A 25,767-nucleotide genomic window follows, 5' to 3' on the forward strand; every position below is an offset into this window, starting at 1 on the left:
TTCTGCTCTGGGAAAGAGTTGTATGGGCACCAGGAGGTGCCCAGCAGGATGCTTGAAGAACTGGGTGGGAGGTAAGGCTAGCCCAGGTGCAACCTCAGTGGGGGGGACTCGTTTGTTTTGCCAAGAGGGTTCGGCCCTGGCAAGATGCCCCCTACTTCCCCTCACCCCCCCAACAAACACATACACAAAACTATGGCTGAGAGCCCTGACCTGCGTCACAAAGCCCCCGTGGGAATGACCTGGGCGAGGAGGCGCCATCTGATCTGCTCTGCTCTCCCTGAGCCCGGTGGATTTGTGACAGGTTACAGCCCCAAAGACAAACAGATTCTGTCAAGTATTTAGCTGCTCAGTGACAGAAAGAGGTGTGGGTATGTGTAAGATGGTGAGTAGCAAAGAGGGGCAGTCCTGAGAGAAAGAAGTCAGGTGGTGGGATAGGGTGGAGGGGCTGCATTTCCCTACCAGAACAAACAGCTACAGGCACTTGAAGCAGGATATGGGTTCATGGCCTGTGCTGTAGAATAGGGGTGGGGTAAGGGATAGGGGCAGTAAGCACTTGCTCAATCCAGAGGGACTCCACTCTGGAAAGGAGTGTTTCTCTTTTTGAAGTCAGAAGACCTGGGTTCAAATTCCAGCTCTGCTGCTTATTATGTGATCCTGGGCAAGTCTGTTTCTCTCTTTGGTCCTAAGTTTCTTTCTCCATAAAAATGAAGGGATTGGTTTTGCCTTCCTCTTTTTTTGCTTTTTTTAAAAAATGTCTTTTAAAGGATAGCTCTCTGGGAGACAAAGATACGAGAAAATGAAAATGATATAAAAACAAAAGTTACCGGTAACAATCTATGTAAAAACTTTTAGGGTATCGGCCTCTAATGTCTTTGTAACATCCATTCAGCTACAACCTTCTACGATTCCATTCTCCAGCCACCCCACTGGTGCCTGGGGCTGGGCCCTATGAGATGGACAGCAGAGGCCAATATCTCTGACCAGTAGACCCAGAACCTTGGGTTTAGGCCCCAGTTTGAGCACTACCTTGCTGTGTAGCCTCAGGCAAGTGTTTTCCCTTCTCTGCAACCTCTCATCCCATTATACTGCTCATTAGGCCCAGCTGCCCCTGCTGAATTTTCTGAGAACACCTCTAGATTTCAGAATCTATTCATCCTGGCAAAGTGGGGACGAAGAGTACACAGAAAATGCAACAAAGGGCCCAGATATTCATCTTCAGAAATATACATGTTTTCAATGCCAGAAAATCCCACTCTCCACTATTCACTTTGTGATGAGTTAGGTTGCAAGTACAGGAGGAAAAATCACCAATTAGAAAGAGACTTGGATATGAGTTCTGACTCTAGTACTTAACTACCAGTGTGACTGAGTGATTTCCCTTCTCTATAACTTCTACTTCTCCATAACTACTGTGGACAAGCGCCCTACTATTTATATTCTCTGTTACCTACGAGGGAGGTGAGCTGGTCTACCATAATGAAGAGACAGAGAATGTTGCCAATAGGGTCAAACCACTACTATCACCTCTCCTCCAACCCCAGTGGAGTCAACCCAGGACCCTGAAACCCAACAGTTTTAGGAATAGCAATGGCCACTGGACTGTTTAGCCCAGTCTCTAGCTTGACCTCCACAAACGCTGATGTGAGCATTCCCTGAGATTACCTTTCTCAATACCATCACCAACAACCATTTGTCAGTTTCCACTGATAGACAGGTAAGGCCAAGAGAACCAGGAATGGCAGTACTCCCCAAGATGCCAGCCCTGCTTCTGAACCAGCAACTTATAGCCATCATCCAAGGAAGCCCCCTGAAGGCTTAGAAAAGAGATCTTGACACCAAAGTCCTTGGCACTGTCAAATGGTTCCACATAAGAAAAACATTATTTTATCAGTGTTCCACATTAAAGAAGATACATTGCTATCTGCTTTGCAGATGAACCCTATGGACCACAAGACCTTTCCATCTGCCTTACAGCTGAAACATCCAATAGGTATTGCCTCCATCAGAATGTGACCTCCTCCAGAAAAGGGACTGCCTCTGCTTTTCTATTTGAACTTTCAAAGCACAGGGCTTTACAAATAGTAAATGTTCAATCCTTTTCCTTTCATCTATAAAATAATCATCTCTCAGGTCCCTTACAGCTCTAAATCTTATGATCAATGGTACTACAGTAAAGTCCAAGACCTCTAATGGTCAACAACACACAAGAGACTTAATTTCCAAATCTTGTCCCCATTAGAATGTGAGTTCCTTGAGGGCAGGGATCATGTTTTTGCCTTTCTTTGTGTCTCAATGCTTCACACAGTACCTGACACTAGTATTTCATAAACGCTTGTTAACTGGCACAAATGTCCAGTTCTGGATCTACTATCAGGTAGGTGCCTTAGGAGGCAGCATACCGTAGTGGGTAAGTGCTGGAACTTGGGTTCAATTCCTGATTCTGACACTTAGAAAAAGCATGCCCATGGAAAATTCAACACAACCAAAATTGAACTCATTGTTTTTCCCAAAAAACTTTCCCCTCTTCCAAACTTTCCTGTTTTTGTCCAAGGTAACACCATCTTTCCTGTCTCCCAGTTTTGTGATCTCTGAATTATGTTCGACTCGACTCTCCCTCATCCCACAAATCCAACCAGTTGTTAAATCTCACATTTCTACATCTTTACATCTCTCAAGTCTCACCTCACATGGCTCCCACCTCAGTTAAGTCTCTCATCATCTCTCCCAGACTGTAACAAGCCTCCCAACTGATCTCCTGCCTCAAGTTTTTCACTACTTCAGTCTATCCTACACACTACTTTCAAAGAAATCTTCCTTAAGCGCACATCTGACCATGGTACTCTTTGTACCCCTTTGCTCCCCGCCTCACGCAATAAACTCCAATGGCTTCCCATTGCCTCCAAAACATCAGCTCCTATTTAGCTTTTAAATAAGACCTACAAAGCCTGGATCCAATCTATCTTTCCAGCCTTACTGGACATTATTTCTCCTCCCATATACTCTGCGAACCAGCCAAACCGGCTTTTCCTTTGTTCCTCACACAAAACACTCCATCTCTTGTATCTACTGCTTCAAGATGGTTGTTCTATATTTCTGGATTACATTCCATATTTACTTCCTCCTCTCTTCCTTGAAGAAAGCAGCTCAAGGACTGTCTCCTACATGAAGCCTTTCATAAACTTCCCAAACTACCTTGTCTATAGATTTGTATTCATTCGTATTATATTATGTTGCATATATTTACATATTAATTTACCTGCAGTCTCCCCTATTACAATGTTAAACAACTTGTGAGTAGGAAATATTTATTTCCCCAGAGCCTAACAAAGTGTTGGACACAGAAGATGCACTTCATACTTACTCGCTGATTGACTGATGTAACCTCAGCCTGCTTCCTTATATGTAATATAGGGATTACTATACTTTCTATCTCACTGAGTCATAGGAAGGCACAAATTATGTGCACGTAAAATCCTTGATAAATTTAAAAATGCTAGCTAAATACCATCCATTACTATATTATTACCTAGAGATATTACTTCTTGAAAGAAAAATTCAGGGATCTGAGGTCAGAACAGATAGTGATGCAGGCCCATAAACAATATTAGTCTTGGAGCTATGAAAGCAAGGTTTTCACCATGATTCTGACCAACACCTGTGTGACTTGGTTTCTCCTGAGTTTTTGTTTCCCTGCTCAAGGACAAAATGAGAAAATAAATACAAAGGCTCTATAGGCATGAGCTGGAGTAAATAGTGTTTAAAAGAATGAACTGAAGCACCCAGCCATCCTCTAGACCTTTCCAGTGGTATTTCCCATCTCTCCCCACTTCCAGATGATCTATCAAGGAGACTGAGCCATAAAGGTAGGACAAGCAAGCTACAGCAGTGTCATGGAAGGAGTCAGGTCATCATCTCTGGAGTGTGCTAAAGACTAATTGTTCTTGATTCCTCAGCCCTCTCTACCCTCCTTAATTCATCCTACACACATTTGACAAAATAATCTTTCTGAGATACAGGTGTGACCATGTCACTACCTCGCTCAAAGATATCTGCTAACTCTCTACTGCTTCTGAGATAAAATGTAAACTCAGATTGGCATTTAAAGACCTAGTTACACTCCCATCTGTCTTGCCAAATTGTTCACATTATCCTCTTCTTAATACAATCTGTGTTCCAAAGAAATAGGCTATTCCCTGTTAAACAATATTTCATCTCCTACCTCCATGCCCTCAAACAGACTGCTCTTATGCCTAGGAGACACTCCTTTCTCACCTCTGCCTCTCAGAGAACCCTTTGCTTGGTTTTGTGGAATCACAGAATTTAGAACTGGAAGAGATCTTAAGACATCACCAACTCATTTTTCAGAGGAAACTGAAATCTACAGAGGGGAAGTGACGTGGCCAAGCAGACAAAGGCAGTAAGTAGCGGAATCAAAGACCTTTATTAGAATGGACTTGGATTTGAGAAACTCAGGCTGAAATCCTCACCTACAAGTCACTGGGTAACCCTGGGCATCATTTCCTCACTTGTAAAATAAGAATAAAAGTGACTACCTCCCTAAGCCGTTGTTAGCCCTGAATGATAATATGTATATAAGGGGCTCAGCAAACCTTAACAGCTTTTTATGAGTCATTATTGTCTTCCTGGCAGGCTCAGCTCAGGTGTCACCAACCAGACCTTTCTTTATCTCTCCACCCCCTCTCTTCGCATTCTCTCTTCCTCAAATGATGTTGGATTTGCTTGTGTTGACTGTATCCTCCCTGGAAGGTATGGACTATTTTTCCGACTTTAGCACACAGGCTCATTTTCTTTGTGCCCCAGGCACAAAGCATCTTACCTCACGTGTAGTACTTAAAATTTGTTTAACTGAATACACCATTCACCATTCATCATGTGCTGTTTTTAATATTACAAGGGATAGCTCATGGTGGGGGAAGAAAGGTATTCAAAAATCAATGTGATGCAAAAAACAAACAGCAATTTTTTTTAAAGAAAAAAATAACATAATGCCTTGTGTCAACTCATAGTGTCGTCTTTACTGATTCTTGCAGTAGTGTTGAACTTTTCTTGTATTTAATGCCATCGTTCTACTTAGAGTGCCAATTTCTTGCAAACAAGGATTGACTTAGCCAGATGGCCCTCCCATTGGCAAAATCAGGCACATTTCCAGAGAAACAATGTTTAAAATACTGGTTAGGTTCCCACCAGGCCAATCCACAAATACCTATTCGGTATCCACATACCATTCTTGATTTTGTTTCTGTATGAAACACAAAATTCCAACTCAGGGAACACATCCCTTCTCCCTGCCTCCTACTCAGCATGAGACAGCCTTGTAAGAGCAACAACTCCCCTGTGTGTGGGGGGGTGGCGGGGCGCGCAATTAAATGAAAATGAACAAATTTATCCAGTAGGGCAGGTATGGAGAGATAAACATTCTGTGTAGCAGTAACTTAACTCTTACAACTGGAAGAAGACTATTCCTAGCCATGAGGAAAGATATGTGGTGAGTCCAGACTCCACCCTACCACCCTACTACTACTTCAGTACCAAGCAGAGAGCTGGACTTAAGAACAGGTGTTTAATAATTTTCTTTAAACAACTACCACCCTTCAGGAGCAACAACTACCACCCTCCAAGGGGATCCAGGCACCAAAAATAATCATAGGCTAAGGCATGTGGTTGTAGTTGATTTTTTTTCTCAAAATGTAGTACAGTGAGTGCCAGACTTTAGATGCTGGGAGAGCCCTGGGAACCCAGAAACTGGGGACTGCAAAACACCACCAAGCTGACAACCAGAGTGAACGAAACTTCTGGGGTGCCAAAGAGAAAGAGCTTGATAAGCGAGTTCAATGAAACACACCAGGTTTGGACAGATGTAGATTTTCTGTATTAATTTAATCATACAAATATTCATTTATACAGTAATGAAAAGCCTCTTCACCATCTCCTCCCAGGCACTGTGAGGCCCCACCACATCATCCATCTCTTTCTCTCTCTCTGTCTCTCAACACATGCACCACCACCCTAACAAGAGGGGGCAGCCTGGAGCTGTTGCTGCTCCTTCATGCCACCCCACTCCAATGACCAGAGAGATGGCAGGAAAGCCTAGGTAGGGAACATCGTGCATTTCCAGGTGGGTCCAGCATCCCTACACTCCAGGTGTTAGGGCACAGACCAAGTCCTGGAGGTTCTGTCCCCATCACCTTCCCTTACAAGTTAACCTTAGGCCATACAACTGTTAGGGCAGATTTTTTCCTAGACTGGAAGCATTCCTCCCAGAAGGAAGCACAGATTTACTTTAGAAAAATGCCCCCAACAACTCTTATCCCTCCTTTCCCCAAAAAGAAAACATGCATACACACCACACATACTGATCTCACCCTGAGCCCCCTAGCTACTCCCCAATGGCCTAAACAAGGTAGACCATGAGTCAGCACCAAAGGGGAAATACTTCCCATTTTGCAGACAAGGCAGTAAAAAGTCTCCCTCTTTACCTCAAATGGGGAAGGCTGCCCTGTCCAGAGATTTACAGGTATTGCTGGATGTTTCCAAAATAAGGACAAAAGGAATGGGAGCATTCTACCAGTTAGCCAAAAGAGAAAAAAGGAAACAAATGGGGAAGTCAGCAGCTAAAAACTCACATCTGACAGGTGCCCTTGTTACCCTGTAAGAGCTGCTGACCATGTCCTGCTTCACTTGACTCAGACAGCACTCACTCCTTGGTCTGTATTTTGAAGGGAGTTTAAGCTAAGGTGACTCCAGTGTGTGCAGGTAAGAATTATCACCCAGCTGCAAGGAAGGGATCAGGCCTGTGATTCAAGAGGGCCCAAGGCATTTGTAACCAATCCCCTCTATTGCTATTACAGTGGGTGGGACAACTCTTTCAAATACAAATTAGGCCTGAGTATGATGTAGCAAAGGATACCCTGGGAAGGGCTGCTGATTTTCCACTTTCTGGGCTAGCAAAAGAGGAAGGAACTAACAGAAGATTCCTGGGTCTCAGGATATAGCCTAAGCCCGCAAAAAGTTTGAAAGGGCAGAAGATGGTAGCAGAAGCAGAAATCTATGCCTCTCCCCCAGAATTCCATAATCTTCTTCTTAGAATTTGGAACTCTTGCTGGTTTAACTCAGCTCCAGGGCTTACAAGTCATCCAGCACATTTTCCCCCTTTGCAAAGGGGATGAGGCACTCAGCATGTGCATAGAAAATGGTTACTGCAGTATAAACACTACCCCCAATCCCATACTGGTCTACAATTGCCCCCTTATGATCAAGCTGGCTCCTAACTTTCCCCAGGACTTCCCTAGTAGGCAAAAGGCCATCCTCTCATTATAACACACACATACACACACACACACTCTCCCTCTCTCTTACAATCATGCTTTTAAAAAAAACAAAACACAGTATCAGAGGAGGATGAGGATCACATTCTCAGAATTATCATCCAGAAACACCAAAACCTTATACATACATACATACATACTCTCAAGCACACAAAGATGCATATACACAGAGGCTACAGGACCCCCTGCAGCTGCATATCTGGTCTGGGAAGCTTAATGCCACCCTGGCAGTGGCAATGGGCAGACAACACTGCAACTGCATTTCAGATCCACTCACTGAAAGACAACACAACCCTCCCGACTTGGTTATTTGCTAAGACTTTTTAGTGTGGTTTGGGGAGAAGGGTAATGGGGGTTGGGGTTTGGATTGGGGAAAGATAGGGGCTGAAAGAGGACTTTGCATATTCTTGTATCTTTGGCAGACAGCTGTTCTAGCCTGGTTCAAGCTTCCCACTGGAATATCCACATCCTACCTGTCTCAGAGCCAACAGGCAGTCAGGGCAGTGCAGAGATTTGAGCCTGAAACAGATGTGTAGCCAGCAGCTGGGCCCCAGCTGTGGCTGTAATTCCCATGCCCCACCCCCCTCCCCTGCCCATTAACCCTAGTTCCCAGCCACTTCTACAAAGCACCCTGCCCAGAGGACCTCTTGTTTCCAGACTAATGTGGCCTCTAAGATTGAGAAGTGACTGAAGGTGGCTCTCCTCTATGGCTGATTACACTTACGGCTCTAGTTTCAATTTTTCCAGACAGCAGCAGCTCAGCCTCCACAGGCTGGCTGTGAACATATCACAAAGGAGGACTTGAGGGAAAATACAGGGAAAGGAATTTGGTGAAAACAGATAAACACATGACACTTTAAAACTTACACACTACACACTAGCTGGTGAATTACACCAAGAAACAAAACATTTTTGGGGGGGGAGGGGAATTGATGACATAAGGGCATGTAGCCTATCCCCTATTATTGAAAGTCAATGCATGAAAAACCCTAAATAAAATTTTACCTGTGGAGATTATTTCTCTATAATAAGAGAAATGTGGAAGAAAAGCAATTTTGTTTCTTGTTACATATTTCAGAATGCATGTGTATGTGTGTGCGTGTGTGCATGCGTGCGTGTGTGTGTGTGTGTGGATTCATCCAGATGAATAAAAGCCTCTATCATCCAAAGTGTGTTCCAGAGGCCTCCTCTGCTGAATATGACCCAGGGAAAGAGTTTGGTCTTCAGGTTTTCTTGTGGTAGAGAGCCACAGGCTGGCTAATTCAGATGCCAAATGGGTAAATTGACAACATTAAAAGGGGGGAGAGAGCAACAATTAAATGGCCAATGCCATTCAAAACACAAGGTCAGCGCCTGCTCTAACCTCATATTAAACAACAGATAAAACACTCAATGCAACAGACTCCCAAAACACACGCAGGACTCGAGCTTTCCAATCTACCCCTGGCTCAAAGCAAGGAGTAAAACAGCCAATCCAAAACCACTCATGCTGCCCGTTTTTTAAAAATGAGATTGGAGGATAGGGAGAGAAAGGGAAGGGAGGGAAGGGGTTGGTGGAAAACCAATCAAAAACTGACTAAACGTTTTCTCAAAACAACAGCCTCTCTGTAGGCAAAATAAGTTTTGTTTTAAAAGATGGCTTTTTTTCTCTCTCCCATTTTGAAACTTTTTTCCCCTCCTGAGCTACCTAATTACTTGTGTTACCTTAAAAAAAAAAAAAAAGCCCCTCCCCCCTTCCCATAACACAGTTTGACCGTGAGGATTTCTTCTCTGTAGCCTCGATCAGCATTCCCGCAATTCAGCATTCACACATGCATACGGAGTTTACTTGAAACTAGTCTGTTTAGATTCCTCTTCATCCAGGATGTGGAGTCAGAGCCAGAGGTCCATATTGTGTTGTCTGGAATCCAAAGGAACCCCTTGCCCTCCCCACCCAAAGTCCATCCTTCTTTGTAAATTTCTCTTCTTGATGATACCCGTTTTAAGACTGTCCAAAAGGATAAGGGCCGTGGAACCCCTAGAAGAGAGTTGGAGACAATCAGTGATTTATTTTGACAGCATGAAGACTGTTTACAAGTCAACCATTAACAGAACCAACTGCACTGAATACAATTTCCTTTGCTCCACTGTCTCAACAACTGCCTGTAAGGCTCCTTTGGTCATTACAAGTCAGTATGACAGTGAAAGGAACCAAGAATTTAGGAGTGAGAAGGATTAGGTTCAAGTATCAGTGCTAACACTGGTGATCAGCTAACATGACACTTGTTCTTTATCTACAAACCTGGACATGGTGTACCACATATGTATGTCACCTGCTGTCACCTGTCCTCCAGGAAATTTGCCCCCAAATCCCAAAGACATCATGCTCCCACATACAGGAATCTAATGTTTCATGGTCTTATTTCCCCCATCTGTTAAAAACCAGATTTAATCCTGTACTCCTGTTGAAAGAAATGGCAGAGGGGCAAGATAATAGTTTTTTCTTCTTCCTTGTTATCTTAGTATTGCAACTATCACTCTTCTTCTACTAGTTCATTTTCTTTTTACTGTAATCAATTTAAAGTGTCTGGGAACAAAATATCTTTGGCCAAAAAGTCTTCTGCTTGATAAGTAACTGTTAACATTTATTTATTTAACCACACTCCATCAAGGAATGTTAGCTAGCCACATAAAAAATGTAAAGAGAAACAAGTCACTAAAACAGATATTAACTTTTTTGTGGTAGAAAACTAGAAACTATGATAAACTAATGTAATGGGATATTACTGCATCACAAGAAAACTGTAGATATGACAAATTCAGGAAAACTTAAGAAGGCTTATATGAACTGGTGCAAAGCCACATAAGCAGAATCAGGAGAGCAACTTACAAAAAAACAAAAAAAAAAACACCCACAATAATGTAAAAGGAAGCAATACGGAAAAGATTTCAGAACTCTCATCAAAGGAATGACGAGAACTGAGAGTGAAGCACGCCTATTTTCTCCCAGTAAAAAGGTGAATGACTAGAGTTATAGATCAAAGCAAACATTCTCAGAGGTAACGTGTTGACTTATTTCATTAACTGCACCTGCAAGGTCATGTTACCAATTTGTGGGAGTCTAGTACTGTCCTGTATGAACCAAAGGACTGTGATAACACAGTATAGTGGCAAAAGCAGTACTGAGGATGGTGGCTCAGGAGGATCAATCTGGTCACTGACTTGACAGCTTAACTCTTGGCAAATCAAATCCCCTTCTCTGGGTCACCCTTTTTCACTTCTGTAAAATGAGGCAATACAGCATGGCTTCTTAACTCTGAGGTCCCCCTCAATGCATCTGTGGGTAGTTTTCAGTGAATCCGTGAACTTGGATGGGGAAAAAATGACATCTTTATGGCAACATAATTGATTATCCTTGTAACACTATGTATTTTATTTTATGCATTTAAAAACATGATTTTGAGAAGGTGTCCATAGGCTTCACCAGTCTGCCAAAGAGATCCATGACTCAAAAAAGGTTAAGGACTTCTGGACTCAGGTTCTTTCCAGTTCCAATATTTTAGTGATTTTATTTTCAACTTTGTAAAAATCTACCTGAATCAAGCCACAAAAAATCCAGAGATCCAGAAGCTTGATTGTATTCATAACAAGAGATGAGAGCAATCAGAAAGAGTGGGGAGGGTGCCCTCAAATGTAAAGCACCATCTTATCTAGCGCTAACCAGAGGTTTTTTTTCTTGTTACCAACACTCCCCTCCAAAAAAAAAAATCCCAGTTACTGAACAGTGTCACTGACCCACACCCCTGGGAGCTATCATTCCCATTTCCCGGATGCTCTGCAGCAGACAGCTCTGTCCTTCTCCACTGCCTAAGAAATAACTGTTCTTTACAGCAACAGTTTCAAGCAGAACTGTAACTACTGAATGAGGAGGAAGGAAAATGGAAAGGAGGAGGCTTAAGGTAAGTGGTTCAGACTCAGTTCTCAGCAACTGCTCAAACACTTACCCTAGTCTGCCACAGACATATCAAAAAGCCAGCCGAGTTTCAGTTTGGAGAAATAATATTATAAGAAAAAGAAACAGCACTGTATTTGGGAGTCAGAAGTAAAGACTAAGTCAGTTTACAAGTTATGGGCAAATGGCTTCCCTTCTTGGAGCCACAGTGTCCTCATCTGTCAAAAGGAGATAATACTTGCACAGAATTATGAAGTGTGCAATATAATGGAAAAAGTCCTGGATTTTGAATGGACAAATACACAACTGAGTCTTGACTACAACAAACTGGCCATGTGATATCTTGAGCACGCCATTACCTCTCTGAATCTCAAATTCTTTATCTTGGGAGGAAATAATTTTGTTATAACCTTAAAGTATCACTGTCAGCAGGCTAACTGTCATAGCTACCATTCATACAGTGCTTTAAGGCTTGCAAAGGACTTTGGACCTATGATCTCATTTGATTCTCACAAGAACCCTGAGTTAGGCACTATTGTTATCCCCATTTTACAGATGAGGAAAGAAGGCTCAGAGAGATTTGAGTGACTTTGCCTGGGGTCACACTGTGAGGAAAAATTTCATACAGATAAACTTGATATGAAGAATATTCACTTGCTGTCAAATGAGTATTGATACCAAATTAAACTTCCCTGCCTGCCCTTCAAACTTCAGTACAGCTTCTATGAAGCACAACTATCCTGCCCCCAACTCGCATTACACACGTTTAAACTGCCCAGTATTAAAAATCTGGGAAATAAATATACAACACAGAGTTCAAGACACACATAGGTGTCTTTATTTTACTAAGGAGGAAACACTAAAGCCTCAGCTTGTTGGCAGAGGTAGATGGAAGAACATATTTTAAAATTTCTACACTAGTGCTCTGACCCTTAGACTACTTACTTACAATGTGGTATTCAATCAATTTTATACAAGCTTTCCTCAATCCTCTATCTACTATTTACTTGACATTTGGGGAGGGGGGAGAAGGGAATGATTCCTAATTCCCGTTCACTAGGGGAATGGCAATAATTCCAGAGGTGGAGGTACTAAAGGCCTATTTAGTGAGGCAGAAAAGTACCTTCTGGTGCATGTTCTTCCTCCCTTTCCACCCTCCCTCTTTCCACTGCTCTCACACCGCCAAAGAAAAGGAATACAATTTTCAAATAGTTTAAGACACCAGCTGTACATATGCTTGATTTTAAATCCTGAGAGCCGATCAATCATTCAAGTAGAGAGAAAAAGTAATAGATTTTTAGAGACAGCAAGGAATGAAGGAATTTCCAAGCACAGCTTGTGCAGGCTGTCTCAAGGCAGGAGACCACAGCTGCTGTCCGACTAAGCTAGAGCAGACTCACTACCATAATTAGCATTCTCTAGCAGCTAGAGTTGAAAGGACAGGGTAACAGTGTACTTTGCCCAATATGATCAGCTTCCATCATAAGACAGAGTAAAGGAAATGACTCTTTTTTACTGCACTTCCAAATATGGTGAATGTAGAAATTAACTTGTGAAATTAAGCTAAAGACTAAATTAGGTACGCTCAAGATCACTTTGAGATCATTACACCAAAAGCACTTGATCTGACCTGGTTTCAGCAGCATAGTTTCTTCCACAAGTCAGTGATGCCACAGGTGAAGATGGAATGCAATAGGAGGGATACAAGTCAAGACACCTAAGTCCTGAACCTAACTACAAGATGAATGAAACAAAGGGCCACTGGGGCCACGACCAATTACAGGCCAATTACAATCCCTACTTGGAAAGTTGGTGTAGCACACACTAGAAAGTTGGTATAGTCACCCAGGAAAACATTTAGCAGTAAAAACTTTTCATTGTATATTTCAAATGGAAGCTGAAACTCAAATTGACTCTGATAATTCACGGCAATAGAAATCAATGTTATTGTGGTGACCAAAAGCAGAAAAACAAATTAGAGGTTCTCCCTAAGAACTATATATGAAAGAGTCATTCACATGCTCAAGCAAAGGTCACAGAATTTCAGAGTTAGGAAGGGATTTCAGAGATTATCTTAATCTAATCAGTACCCAAATAGGAATCCTTTACACACTACAGAAGCTTTTACTTACAAAATCTGTGAGTTTACAGATTACTGAGGAGGTGCTATGCTATCTTTGTGGGAAACCAAAGAATATTTTCTGGGGAACAGGGAACATCACCCCAAATATCTGTAATGACAACACAGTAGCCACCACAGTTCATGAGATCCTACCTGGACAAGTAGATAGGCTTTCTGAGGCAGGGTTCTTGGGCCCATCTGTTAGAGAATTTCACTCATGTAGGATTATGGTTCCCAACGAAAGTGCAGCAAGTATTCGACAATAAGGAACTCACTCTTCAAGTAGTATTCCCACTTTCCTCAACAGAGAGTTCAACATCCAATGGTTGTTATATCATAGTTGCTAGAAATGGAACTAGAGCCCTGATTCAGGTTAGGAGACAGAGGAACTCTCATAGGTATAGAGTAGCTCTCTACCTCTCAGCTGGGTCAGGGATGCTTTTCCACTCCCCATATGAACAACTTCCTCTGCTGTGAGGAGCAAGAACATGACATTCAAACCAATCAGATGGTGGAGTAGTTAGGCAGGCTCCTGAGTCTTCCAGATTTTATATCCTAAGATACCCAGAGATAACCAGGATCTACTATTTAAAAGATTTTTTTAAAAAATTAAATATAGACAAGGATACTCAGTTTCCATTTACCTTGAACTCAGGCTCCTGAAATGTAAAAAATCTCTAACCCTTAGTAATCATCAGAGCAAAACTCAATTTTTAAAAAACCATCCAACACGCCATTTGCTCTTACAATTGTCAAAATAAATGTGCAATGACATGCATGATAGTTTACAAGATGCCTGGGTGGTAACATCTTCAAAGAAAAATTATGGATTGAAAACTACTTCTGAGCAAGAGGGTGGTTACCGAACCAAGGTATCAAGGGGAGAAAAACTAGTTCTCTTAGCATTGTGGTATAGAACAAAACCCCCTAGACTGAGATTTATAATATCTGGCATTCTAGCTTCCTTTTCCCCCACTTACTAGCTACATGACTTTGAATAAGTCACCACATTTCCTAATCTGACAAGCGAAGAGGAAAAGGAGCACTGGACCTGAAGTTAGAAAATAGGGGCCAAAGTCCAAGCACAGCTATAATCAACTGTGATGTGATTCTGGGCAAGTCTCTCTCAGCCTCAGTTTATTTACCTGTAAAATGAGGATAACAATGATTGAACCACTACTTCATAGGATCCTTATGAAAAAAATGCTTTGTAAACCTTAAAATGTAACAGAAATCTAAGTCATCATCACCCATCCCAACTACCATCTCAGAGTTTTAGCGAGGATCTAAGATCAAAAAAAAAAAAAAAAGATAAAAGTGCTCTGTAAACTGGAAAGTGTTATATAGACATACACATTTTGTCACTCAGCTTCGAGGCAGAGAGCACACTTTGCATGTTTTTGTCTCAGGATCAATCCCTAGTCCCTCTATTTGCTAATGCTTTTGAACAATATGGTATACATAGTAGGCATTTAACTATTTTTTGAAATCAAGACTGAAATTCACTGTACTTGTGAGCCAGCTGTCTTTAAAGTATCTCTAGAAGCTGGGCAGACCCAAATTACTGCTGTAATAAATTACTAAAGCACCTTACTGAAGGCCTTTATTTCTGTTACCCTTTTCAAAGTAGTGAGCATGCTGTAGGATAAACCACCACAACACGGAAACTTCACACACCTGTCTTCATTTTGCTTTTATTCGTGATTTGATTTAAATAAATAAAAAGGTTCACACAGGTTAATAAAGAGACAGGAGGCTTTTGCTGCATGGCTGCAAAATAACATAAATCTCCCAGTGTACACTGATGGCAGCATCAGATAACACCATGAGTCCCTCTCTTCTAGATCATTTCCTGAGTCATTCCCGGTCAATGCTCCTCCAGACTAGCGCTTGTTCTTTTGTATCACTTATGTACACTGAATACAAACACAGAAGAATATGGCGTTTAGTATGTGGTTCCACCTCAGTCCTATTAATGCAAAATATGATGTGGCCAGGTGGTAAGGCTCTACCTCTCTATGCCCACCAAGGCTACCCTGGTTTTAAATCAGTGACATATTTTCAAACCATCAATCACTTGTCAGCTAAAATAAAATATACTGAATACTGGATGTTAGGGAAAATGTTAACTTTTATATAGGTATCTATGATCATTTAGTCAAATCTGGCTTCTTTTCCCCATTTCTTCTGACCCAGTGCTTTTCAACCAGCATGCTAATGCATGCTAGCCGTATGCCATTAGTGAAAGAAATTTTCTGGCCACGGTCACACTAACAAAAAATCACTCCAGTGTGATAACAGAAGATTCACACATGTGTTGGTCAAGGATGAGTCAAAGAACCAGCATGAGTAGAAGTTAGCATGGCTTGGCTATGAGCAGGGACATGCTCAGTACATGAGACTTTTGGTGATGCCTATTACTGTGCCACAAAGCTCCAAGCATGCCGCAGAATGGAAAGAGCTAAAAAACACTGCTAAACCATTCCCCATACTTACCACCTATAGCAGTTCTTCTGTGGCTGCCAACTAATTTCTTCAACCCTGCTGGGGGCAGTCAGTCCCCTCGACTTCACTCATGTGTTCCAGAATCCCCATGGTCAATGGCAGCTCCCAGAGTCAACTTGGACATCCCCAACCCAAAAGGGGCAGAGCAGATCCTATCTTGTGGAGAAGCCCTCCCCTACCCATTTAAAGTATCAAGAAAAGCACTCTGAAGAATAAAACTCAAACACTAACTTGAATGAGAACAAGTTGTTTAAAGGTCTACAAGAAGATGGAGGAGGCTTCCAGCTGGGTTAGATACACCCCTTCAAGTAAAAAGTTTAGAAAGTGCACTCTTCAAACTGTTTGGAATAATGCAAAAACAAAAACAAAAAACCAACCAAAACCAAAAACAAAATGGTTCTCCAACAGTGAAGTGTGCTGGACTCCAGGTGGGATAATGGCAGAGCTCCCTGGTGTCCTTTTCTCTACCCTTAGGGCAGGGGAGAACACTAGAATGGGAGTAAGAACTGGATCCAAACACCTGTAGAGTCCCGCTGGGGTGGAAACCCAATGGAGAGGATCTAGTCTGAAGGTCTGTTGGCCGGTGGAGATCCAAGTTCCTGGTGATATAAACAAACTGACATTGGTGCAAGGAAGAAGTCTGAATTCAAATAAGGATTCTGGTAAGGAGTAGGCTGAGCCTTAGGGACACTCCCCTCCATCCTCCCCCCAAGTCCCACAATCTTAGTTGAACTTCTATTCAACTTTGTGCAATATTCTCTAAATACTACTCCTTTCCCTAGAATACAATTACTTCACCCATCAGGCTGTTGCTGGGTATGAAGAAAATGAAGGAAAAAATAAAACAAACCTCCAAAGTCTTATCATACACCTTGTTTTCAAATCATTCCCCAGTTCGAAAGTAATCAATGGTATTCCATTTCTTTTCACATAAAACCTCTACTTTTCTACTTAGTGACCATGACACACTCGAATCAGCCCCACTCTACCTACCAACACTTATTTCCCACTACACTTCTTTATATGCACATTGTTATTCTAATCAAAGGTTGCCTTCTCACAGTTCCACATACTCATTCTTACCTCTTCTTGCATTTCCCTTTATATCCTTCTTGAATCCCTTTTCTATTAAATCTTTTCTGACTACTCTAGGCCTCAATTTCCTGATCTATCATATGAGGAGATTGAATCAGATCTAATAGTGTACTAGTTATCAGCATTTGATACATATGAACTTTTTTTTTTAAAGAATTACAAATACTAACTGATCCAAACCTGCTGGGGAAGCAGGTTATATAAGCACATCTATGCTTATTAGGTGAGACTTTTCGTGGAATACAACCTGGGGTCAATAGTCTAATATGTTGGCTATCCAGGGAAAAGTAGACAGTATTTAAGCTTCCCTTGTACTATTACATTCTAAGAACCTGTACTCTGGTGTTCACCGATACCTTTTTCCTCTGAATTCTATGGACTCTGACTAATAATCTAGCACTTAATCATATACTATCATATATAGTTCGTTATCCATGAAGTATTAGCTTTAGTTTTCCAGCCATACATTCTTGGAGAGGAAGGGCTGTCTCATATTTTTCTACATCCCTCACTGTGCTTTCCTAGCACAGTGATAAACGTACAGCTGAGAGTGGTATGTATCAATACCAGAGTAGTGTATGTGAACATATCCAGTGAATATAACTGGCCCCCAGGAGATGAAATGGCAGCAAAAACACAGACATTCCTGTTGGAACATGACCAAACCTTGGGAAGGGGTTTTAAAGAAATGAAAGTAATTTAAAGAACCAGTATCTTTTTGATGAAAAACAACTCATAGTTTTTACATTTTCTAGTAGGCTTGAAATATTAACCTAGTAACAACAGCCGTAACTGAGAATGAATTCAGAATACAGGTAACGTCAATTAAACAAGGAATAAAATTGTCAGGTACATGTAAAATACTTAAATGTGGTTGAACCTATCCCTGCCCATATATAATTCCCCACTAGTACTGTTTTTAAAAATTCTACAGTATTTTTAAACTTCTACTAGGATTTGATTCACACTATTAATATGATGGTAAAGGAAAATGCTTCCCCTTCATCCCACTAAACAGCTCAGGATTCATAAAAAAACACAAACTCCATTTTAGCTTGTTAGGAAGTACACTCAGAATCTGGGCAGCCTGGATTCAAAGTTCCAAAGTAAACAAAATGGAGCTAAATGGTTTTGCTGCCACTAGAAATAAATGAAACATTCTTATTAAATTAGCAAAAAAGATCAGTCCTTGGATATTTAATCTTCAGTCTTTCTAATGTATTATAAATAAGAGACAGGTTTTTAAGCCCATAGTGTTTGATTAATTTATTATGACCCTTGCCAATTTAAACATAGGAGAAAACAGTAAAAATTTAACCAATATTCAAAAAAGAATTACTTTAAAATGATCAAAATGAAGCAAAACTGGCAAACTCCTACTGAGTACAGAATGTTCATGCTGTTAATCTGCCTTAACCCATGGCAAGTTCCTTAAATCATCCTGTGTTGCTTCCTTCTCAGACACAAATCCTTTTGGAGTGTTTGAAAAGGAAGAAAGAGATATATATCTATATCACAATTAGAAGTATAAGGCTCCTTTTTTTTTTCCACACACAACTTACCTTGGTGTTTGACATCAAAGAATACATAATGGTATGTTTAGTATGGCAGAACTATAATTACAAGTCAGGAGACCCAGGCTGTCTTCCTGGGTCAACAACAGATTTATGAATGACTTCTGGCAAGTCATAACCTCCCTCTGTCTCCTTTTTCTCATCTGTTAAACAGAGATAACACCTGCACATTTCTGCAGGATGCTGTGAGGATCAAATGAAATAATATTTGCAAAAGGACTTTCACAGTATAAAGCAATACATGGTTATATAGCATTATTACTACATTCTGTAGATTCCCTTAGGAAGATAAGAATTTCAGATAATCAGAATTTATATGATCTTCTACTTTCCTTTGAGTTCCATGGAAAGTATTTATGTTGGGGGCTTATTTTTCCCTCCTTCTAAAAAATTAAAAGCTCAATGGCCTGAAAATTCTGAAGAGCCCCATGAGAATGCCTGACCCATTCTCCTCATAGCAACAGACTATATAACAGTAGGAATGCCAGCAGAACACTTTCTTAAATGCCTGCAAGATTTTACACTATTACCTGGCAAGTCTTAGCCTACTTGCCCTTACAACCACAACCACAAGCTGTCCATGAAGAAAAGGCAGTAGCAGTAACACAGAAGTAGGTACTTAATCATGGCCAGAAATGAACGCTCCAGCAAGGAGGTGCTAGAGCAGAAGTTCTTAACTTTTTTTTATATTATGGATCCCTTTGGCAGTCTGGTGAGGATCCAGTGAGGTCTCTTCTCAAAAGTGTTTTTAAATAAAAATAAAATACTTAGGACTGTAAAGAAAATAAAATTTATTGAAATACAGCTACCAAAATACATATATTTTTAAAAGTACGTGGACCCTTGGTTAAGACTCCTTGTTCTAGAGAAACAAAGCTGAGTGTACTACTTCCTGTTCCAAGACAGAAGACCTGGTAGACCTGGTTCCTTTGGGAAAATGATCTTCCGGAGGCCTACAACCCTAAGAACAAAATGTGACCAAGTCGTGCTTAGGTGTATTTCAAAATAAGAAATCAACACAATACATTCAAAATAAATTTACTGATCAAAGACTAAAGCCCAAACACTTTGACATAATCAGGGAACATAGCCACAGAAGATATTTTTAGAAGCGTTTATTACCTAGTGCTGCCACAAGAACCTAAGACATAAGCGTTGCCTATAATACACTAAACTCAGAAAATGAAGCTTTATGAAGAACCATTCCTTCTTTGGAGAATGGGAGAATAAGTAAAAGAGATTTCAGTTAAATCAGTAATAAGAGAATCACAGCACCACAAATCAGTGTTGCCAGCTGGATCTGCTATAGCTGTCAAAGGGGTTGGCACTAAGGGAACAACACAATTCTAAACACCGTAACTGGTTGCATTATTTGCTTCTGATAGATGAATGGAAGGAATATGCTCTCTAATCCTTGTCAGAAACTATATGTACATGGATAAAACAGGAAGAGCTGCAAAGTCCACTTCACTCTCTAAGAACCATATTTTAAAAGTTTTTATAAAAGGCCTCTGTCTGACAGTCAACAAGGACAACCCTATAGAGCATTGTTAAAATTATGGTTACATACATCCTCTAATGTCATACATAGCCATTAGCCTCACTATAGGTGAACATTGCATACTTAAAAAAAAAACCCTCCAAATTAAGAAGTTATCATCACATCCCATCCTACCAAAACCTCCAACCTCTTTCTCAAATTCTTAATACCTATTATTACCATGAGATGTAAAGGCTCCACCTTTGTTTCACATGCATAAAATCTTCAGAAAGCTATTTCAATAGGATGCTACTCTCCTTTGTTAAATCTCCTGCCCCTAATGACTCCCATAAAACTGATTGAAAAGAAGGCTAGATACCCCTAGTTTAAATACTTAAGTTACTACAGGCTCTGACTAGCAGCCACAACAGTTAACTTTTTATTTAATGCTTTAATACTTAATAGGGGCAGTCAGGTGGTGCAGCGGATAGAGTACTGCACCTGGAGTCAGGAAGATTTGAGTTCAAATTCAGACTCAGATACTTCCTATCTGTGTGACTCTGGGCAAGTCATTTAACCTCTTAGTTTCTTTAACCATGAAATGGGAATAATAAATAGCACCTACCTTGCAGGATTGTTGTGAAGATCAATGAGATAATATTTGTAAAAAGTACTTAGTACACTCCCTGGCACATTGTAGGAACTATTTAAATACTTGTTCCCTTCTCCTTCTCCTTCCCTAATAAAAGCAGATTGACTTTTGCTAAATTCTACATACAGAATTCATTAGACAGAGGCTGTTGAGTAGACAAATCTCCAAGAGAATGCAAGTAGGGGTACAAGGAAAGAAAAGCAGATGACTCAGCAACGGATGAATGACCACCTGGGAACAAAGTGAACCTTCCTACACAGATAAAAGAATGGCAAAGTAATTATCCTGATATGGCATTTAGTAGAAACAGTAACAGATGATCATACTATCAATCTGGTCTAGGAAAAGTCAAGCAGCCAGAACCAGTTTAAAAAAGTAAAACCAAAACACCCTATCCCAGTCAAGGTAGTTAATAATTTAATTAATCTGCCTCTTTTTGTCCGGCATAACTGGCTGATTAAAAAGCTGTTATCATGATTCTGGGTTAATCTTATTTTCAGAGTGATCTTATGTTCATAAACAAACCAATTGGTTGAGTTTCTGAGGGTCCATGACCAGTACCTTCAAAAGAACTAAATTTCTTCAAAAATTTAAAGAGCAAAATTACAAAAGAAACAGACTAATTTTATCTTTTCTATCCTTCCACATCACTGAAATTGCTTTTTGCTACACTAAACATCTCCAAATAGAAGCTATTTTGACCTTAAAAGATAATTCAGAGCTCTAAAATAAACACATCTGCCATGTTAAACTTGTACCAAGAGAATGAATGTCCATTCACTTGTGTTGTCTGTTCTGTAATAGAAGATTTTTAAATAAGGGCATATAAAGGGTTAACTAAAACAGTTCCTAACCTTCAAGATTAAGTGATCCCTGCGATAGGCTACTTACAATTGAGCTGACAAATAGAGCAGTCAATTTCTAACAAATCAGATTTATGACTGAGCAGAGCAGGTCAGCATACACTTTTCTGGCTATCTTTAGAAGGCTCTCAGAACTCCTGGGGATGGGATGTGAACAGAAGAGTCATTCCCACTTGGAGGTTCCCAAAGGGCACATTTCATTAAGCCCAAACAGCTTTTTATTATTAAATTCTTGTTGGGGAGGAGACCTAGACATGGAGCAAAAGTGTCCAGTTCGTGACAGTGACAGATGTACCATTATGTTGACATATCCACCCAGTCCTAAAAAAGCAGGATGCATGAAGCAATCTTTTAATTTTATTCTGCCAACCTTAGCGAGTTAAACTGTAACTGTGAAGGCACAGGAATTTGTACCTGCCTTCTTTAAATGCTGTCATATGCCACCAACAGCATCATGACACACTTGCCATGGAGAAAATTTCTTTTAAGGCAAACCAAATTTCCAGCCATACTCACTCAGTGATTTCTAATGCCAAGGATGTTTCCTCCCTGCCTACTTACATCAGCCAGAAGAAATAATACTTACAGGATTAAAATATTTAGATCTACAAGGGACTTCAGAGATCCTTTGGTCCAAGCCTTTCCTTTTACATTTTCATTTACAAAAACTTGAGGCCCAGATACATTAAATGACTTCTCCAAGACCATACAAGTATTAAGTGGTAGGACTGAGTATCATGAGCCCAAGTTCAAAATCCTTCCTACTATCTCATGCAGACGTCTCTGACCTAAAAATCTGTGCTGATGACATGCTGAGATCCAGTGGCAAGAATTCTGAATCTAGTCCTGACTCCACCACTAAAACTCCCGGGGCAAATCAATAAATTTCTCCTTGTTTCAGTTTCCTTTTACATGAAATACAGATAATATTTCTGCCCCTCCACACCTCAAATCTAGATGGACAAATAAGGTATCACAAAAGCTATTCAAATAAACAACATTCAAATGACATACAAGAATATTTTTTAGGGAAAAAAGGTGCCATGCATCAACCTCCAATTTATCTATGAGGTGATACTGCTTCAACTATGTTGATTTATTCAGTTCCTACCTAACTCTTGTTTATTTCCTCGATGAAGTTTAGAAAGATCTGGCAAAAGTCCTAAGTTATGGCATAAGGAAAGTTCTTTTAAACAAAAATACTTAATTTTTCACCTCTCTGCCCAAGAAGGGTGAATCAAATGGTAAACTTACGAGAATGTATGTGTGACTTTAATTATGGTAAGGGCACTGGTCTTCAAGGTAATGTTTTCCAGATTTTCCATAGCCAGGTGTCCACAACATGACTTTATTATTTAGTCTGAATCATAATGTATCCCCAATACATACTCATATTTAAATAGATGAAAAATTCATAATTCTATAGGCAATTATAAATGACTTTTAGAATATTGGCCATTACTTGCCTCCATCAGCAAAAATAATTAAAATTTTATACACACGTATGAGTAAGTGTGCAGGGGGGGAGGAGGAAAGGTGGAGAGAGGGAGAGAAGTATTATGACTATTGCTCATTCTGGTAGTTCCATTCAACAAATATCCACAAAACATTTAGCCTGCAAAAGGCCTGGTAGGAGGCATTTCAGACAGGGTGTATGTCCTGCCCTCAAAAAGTTTATAATCTAATGGAGTATACACCTAGCACATAAATAACTGTTAAACAAGATAGAATGTGTTCATAAGAGAGGCAACAAAGTCCTTTGGGGGCTCAGAGGACAGAAAACCAATCACATCCAGTTGGACAGAACCAGGAAGGTCTTCAAAAATAAGGTAGTATGTATGTGGAATAGCACTTTAAGAATTAAATAAATAAGATCACGACAGAGAAAGATGAGGGACATGGGGTGGCGGGAGGAAAGATGGAGAATTCTGTGCCAAGTGCCAGGCTGAGAAGCTTCAACTTTTTTTTCAACAGACAATGGGAAAAGCACTGAAAGTGTTTTTCAAGTGGGCAAGTGACATCAGAACTGTGGTTTGAAAGATGATTAATCTGAAAGTAGTATGAAGGATAAGGAGTTTTATCACCATAACGAAAAAGAAACCAATAATAGATAATTACCAGTCCCATCTCATTTCCCATTATTCTTCCCCCCATCTCAGCTCCCTATAGATGAGTCTCTTAATTCATCTTCACACACACACACACACACACACACACACACACACACACACACACACATTCTCTCTCTCTCTCTCATTCTATCCTTAGTACCTTTGTTCATAACATTCAGTAGCTCCCCACCACTAAATATTCTCCCTCTCCATTTGCCCAAATCCTACTAACTTTTCAAAACCCACAAAGCTTTCACTGATGACTTTATCCCACAATGATCTCTATAACTCCTACTAGACTCACTGTCTGTACCATAAAATTGGCACTTTCAATTCAATTAAACAAACATTATAAAAACTTTATAAATGACCATTTAATTGTACTTAACAGGTGAGTATTTTAATGTATATTGACTTATCTCTAATTGTTCTGTTTAAGTTTTATCTCTCCAATTAGACTGTAAACTTGTCAAGGATCATGTCACATGGAGGGGGGGGGGCGGGGCAGTATATTCTCCACAGTACTTAGGCAACTTCTGGGCACATTCTAGGTGCTCAATACCACCTACTGATTGTCCAAGAGTTCTACTCTATTTAGGAGATAAGAAGTGGAGATGACTGGACCTTAGCTTGAAATGCCAGCAGGGGCCTTATTATAAGGCCAAATGCAGTGATTTTAACATTTCTGACCAGGATGCTGTTCAGGTTTGGAGAATATGGGGACCAAATTTCAGTTTTGGAGTCTTTTATCTCTCCAGATGCCCCATAGTTAATGTTATTTCCTCTTGGGCACTATCTTCAGAATCTTGCTCTTTGCCACAGTTCCTTTCAAACTTTAACCCCAACTACAATATCACCAAACCCTAAAAAATCCAATACAGTCCATGAAAAATGCCTATAGTATTAGGCAGTACTATAGGAGTGCTACATGAACTACAAGAAATCAAAGCCTCCTCACTATAACCTAACTTTTCCAAAGAAGTGTTAAGTAAGGTCTGCAAATCCAAGGAGGGCTAGCAGAGAAAACATCTCGTAACACAAAGCTAAGAATAAACAAACTAACAAACCCAATCCTCATTTAAAAGCACCAGTACAAGTGAAAAGTAAAAGTCACAACAATTCAAACTTTAACCAATCAGTACATGTTCTCATACAATGAGAGCACCTTAGAATTAGAAGAGGGACTTTAGAGGTCATCTAATTAGGTCCACCATTCCATTCAGGAATACCACAAAAAGCAGCAGCACATTTTGGGAAGCATTTTAAATGTGAGACAGTTTTTCCTCATGCTAAGACAAAATTCGTCTCCTTGTAATTTTCTCCCATTGGTCCTACAATCTACCTTCAGCAGTTACAAAGACTAAGTCCATAGCTTCTTCCACAAACCTAAGTCCACCACCCTTTAACTACTATGTTCTCCCACTAAGTCTTTGCTCTAAGCTACTCAGGCACCGTTTAAAAGGTTTCTCTCTCTCACTAGCTTATTACCCTCCTCTGGACATAGTCCATTTCATCAACATGTGGTTTCCCAAATAGAACACAATACTCCTGAGGTAGTCTGAGAAGCAGATAACAGAGTGTGATAAATTACCTCCCTAGCTTTTGTGTAGGCCAGGTCTTCAGGTACAAGAAAAGAGTGCTGCCTTTATTCACCTAAAGCAGATGACACCCTGCAGAACAATGTGATAACAAGTAACTCACATATGAAGGACAGAGATTACACAGAGGGCATCAACTTTCTCAATCTCTTCCTCCTCCAACCCTCATCTTCCCATCAATCCCCTTTTAATGAGTTCTGAGTTCTCCAATTTTAATGGAGTGTTCTAATCATAGAAAACAGCAGTGCTCACCCTAAATCCTGCTCATTTTTACTATGGGCCAGCTAGAATGAACCCATACTTGGGTTTCTAAGGTTTTGAAATTAGGGAATACACAGGTAGGTGACTGCTATCATCAAATAAAGATAAACTCTGCCAACTTCCACAGTATATCCTAAAATGATGTCAGAACTCTGACCACAACTCCAACAACATATATTTATGTGAATTTTCCATTATTACTTGAAGGTCTCTCCTATGACACCATACT

The 25,767-nt window shown here is 40.3% G+C and overlaps 1 protein-coding gene across 8 annotated transcripts in view; it reads right to left on the minus strand.

Moving 5' to 3' along the window:
• Positions 1–5,879: 5,879 nt before the first annotated feature.
• Positions 5,880–25,767, minus strand: part of ILRUN (inflammation and lipid regulator with UBA-like and NBR1-like domains) — a 117,041-nt gene continuing 97,153 nt past the window's right edge. For 2 of the 8 annotated variants that reach the window (XM_072641810.1, XM_072641812.1), the window contains exons 5-6: positions 16,425–16,503; positions 9,310–15,315 (exon numbers count right to left, since the gene is read on the minus strand). In XM_072641810.1, the coding sequence (XP_072497911.1) occupies positions 16,465–16,503 (39 nt within the window). In that variant the 3' untranslated portion in view covers positions 9,310–15,315; positions 16,425–16,464. Of the gene's footprint in view, positions 15,316–15,895; positions 16,504–18,250; positions 19,535–25,767 lie in introns of those variants that run through there. The other 6 variants (XM_072641811.1, XM_072641813.1, XR_011974174.1 and 3 more) reach the window with 5 other exon arrangements.

Source organism: Notamacropus eugenii, chromosome 2 (assembly GCF_028372415.1).
Source record: "Notamacropus eugenii isolate mMacEug1 chromosome 2, mMacEug1.pri_v2, whole genome shotgun sequence".
NCBI lineage: Eukaryota > Metazoa > Chordata > Mammalia > Diprotodontia > Macropodidae > Notamacropus > Notamacropus eugenii.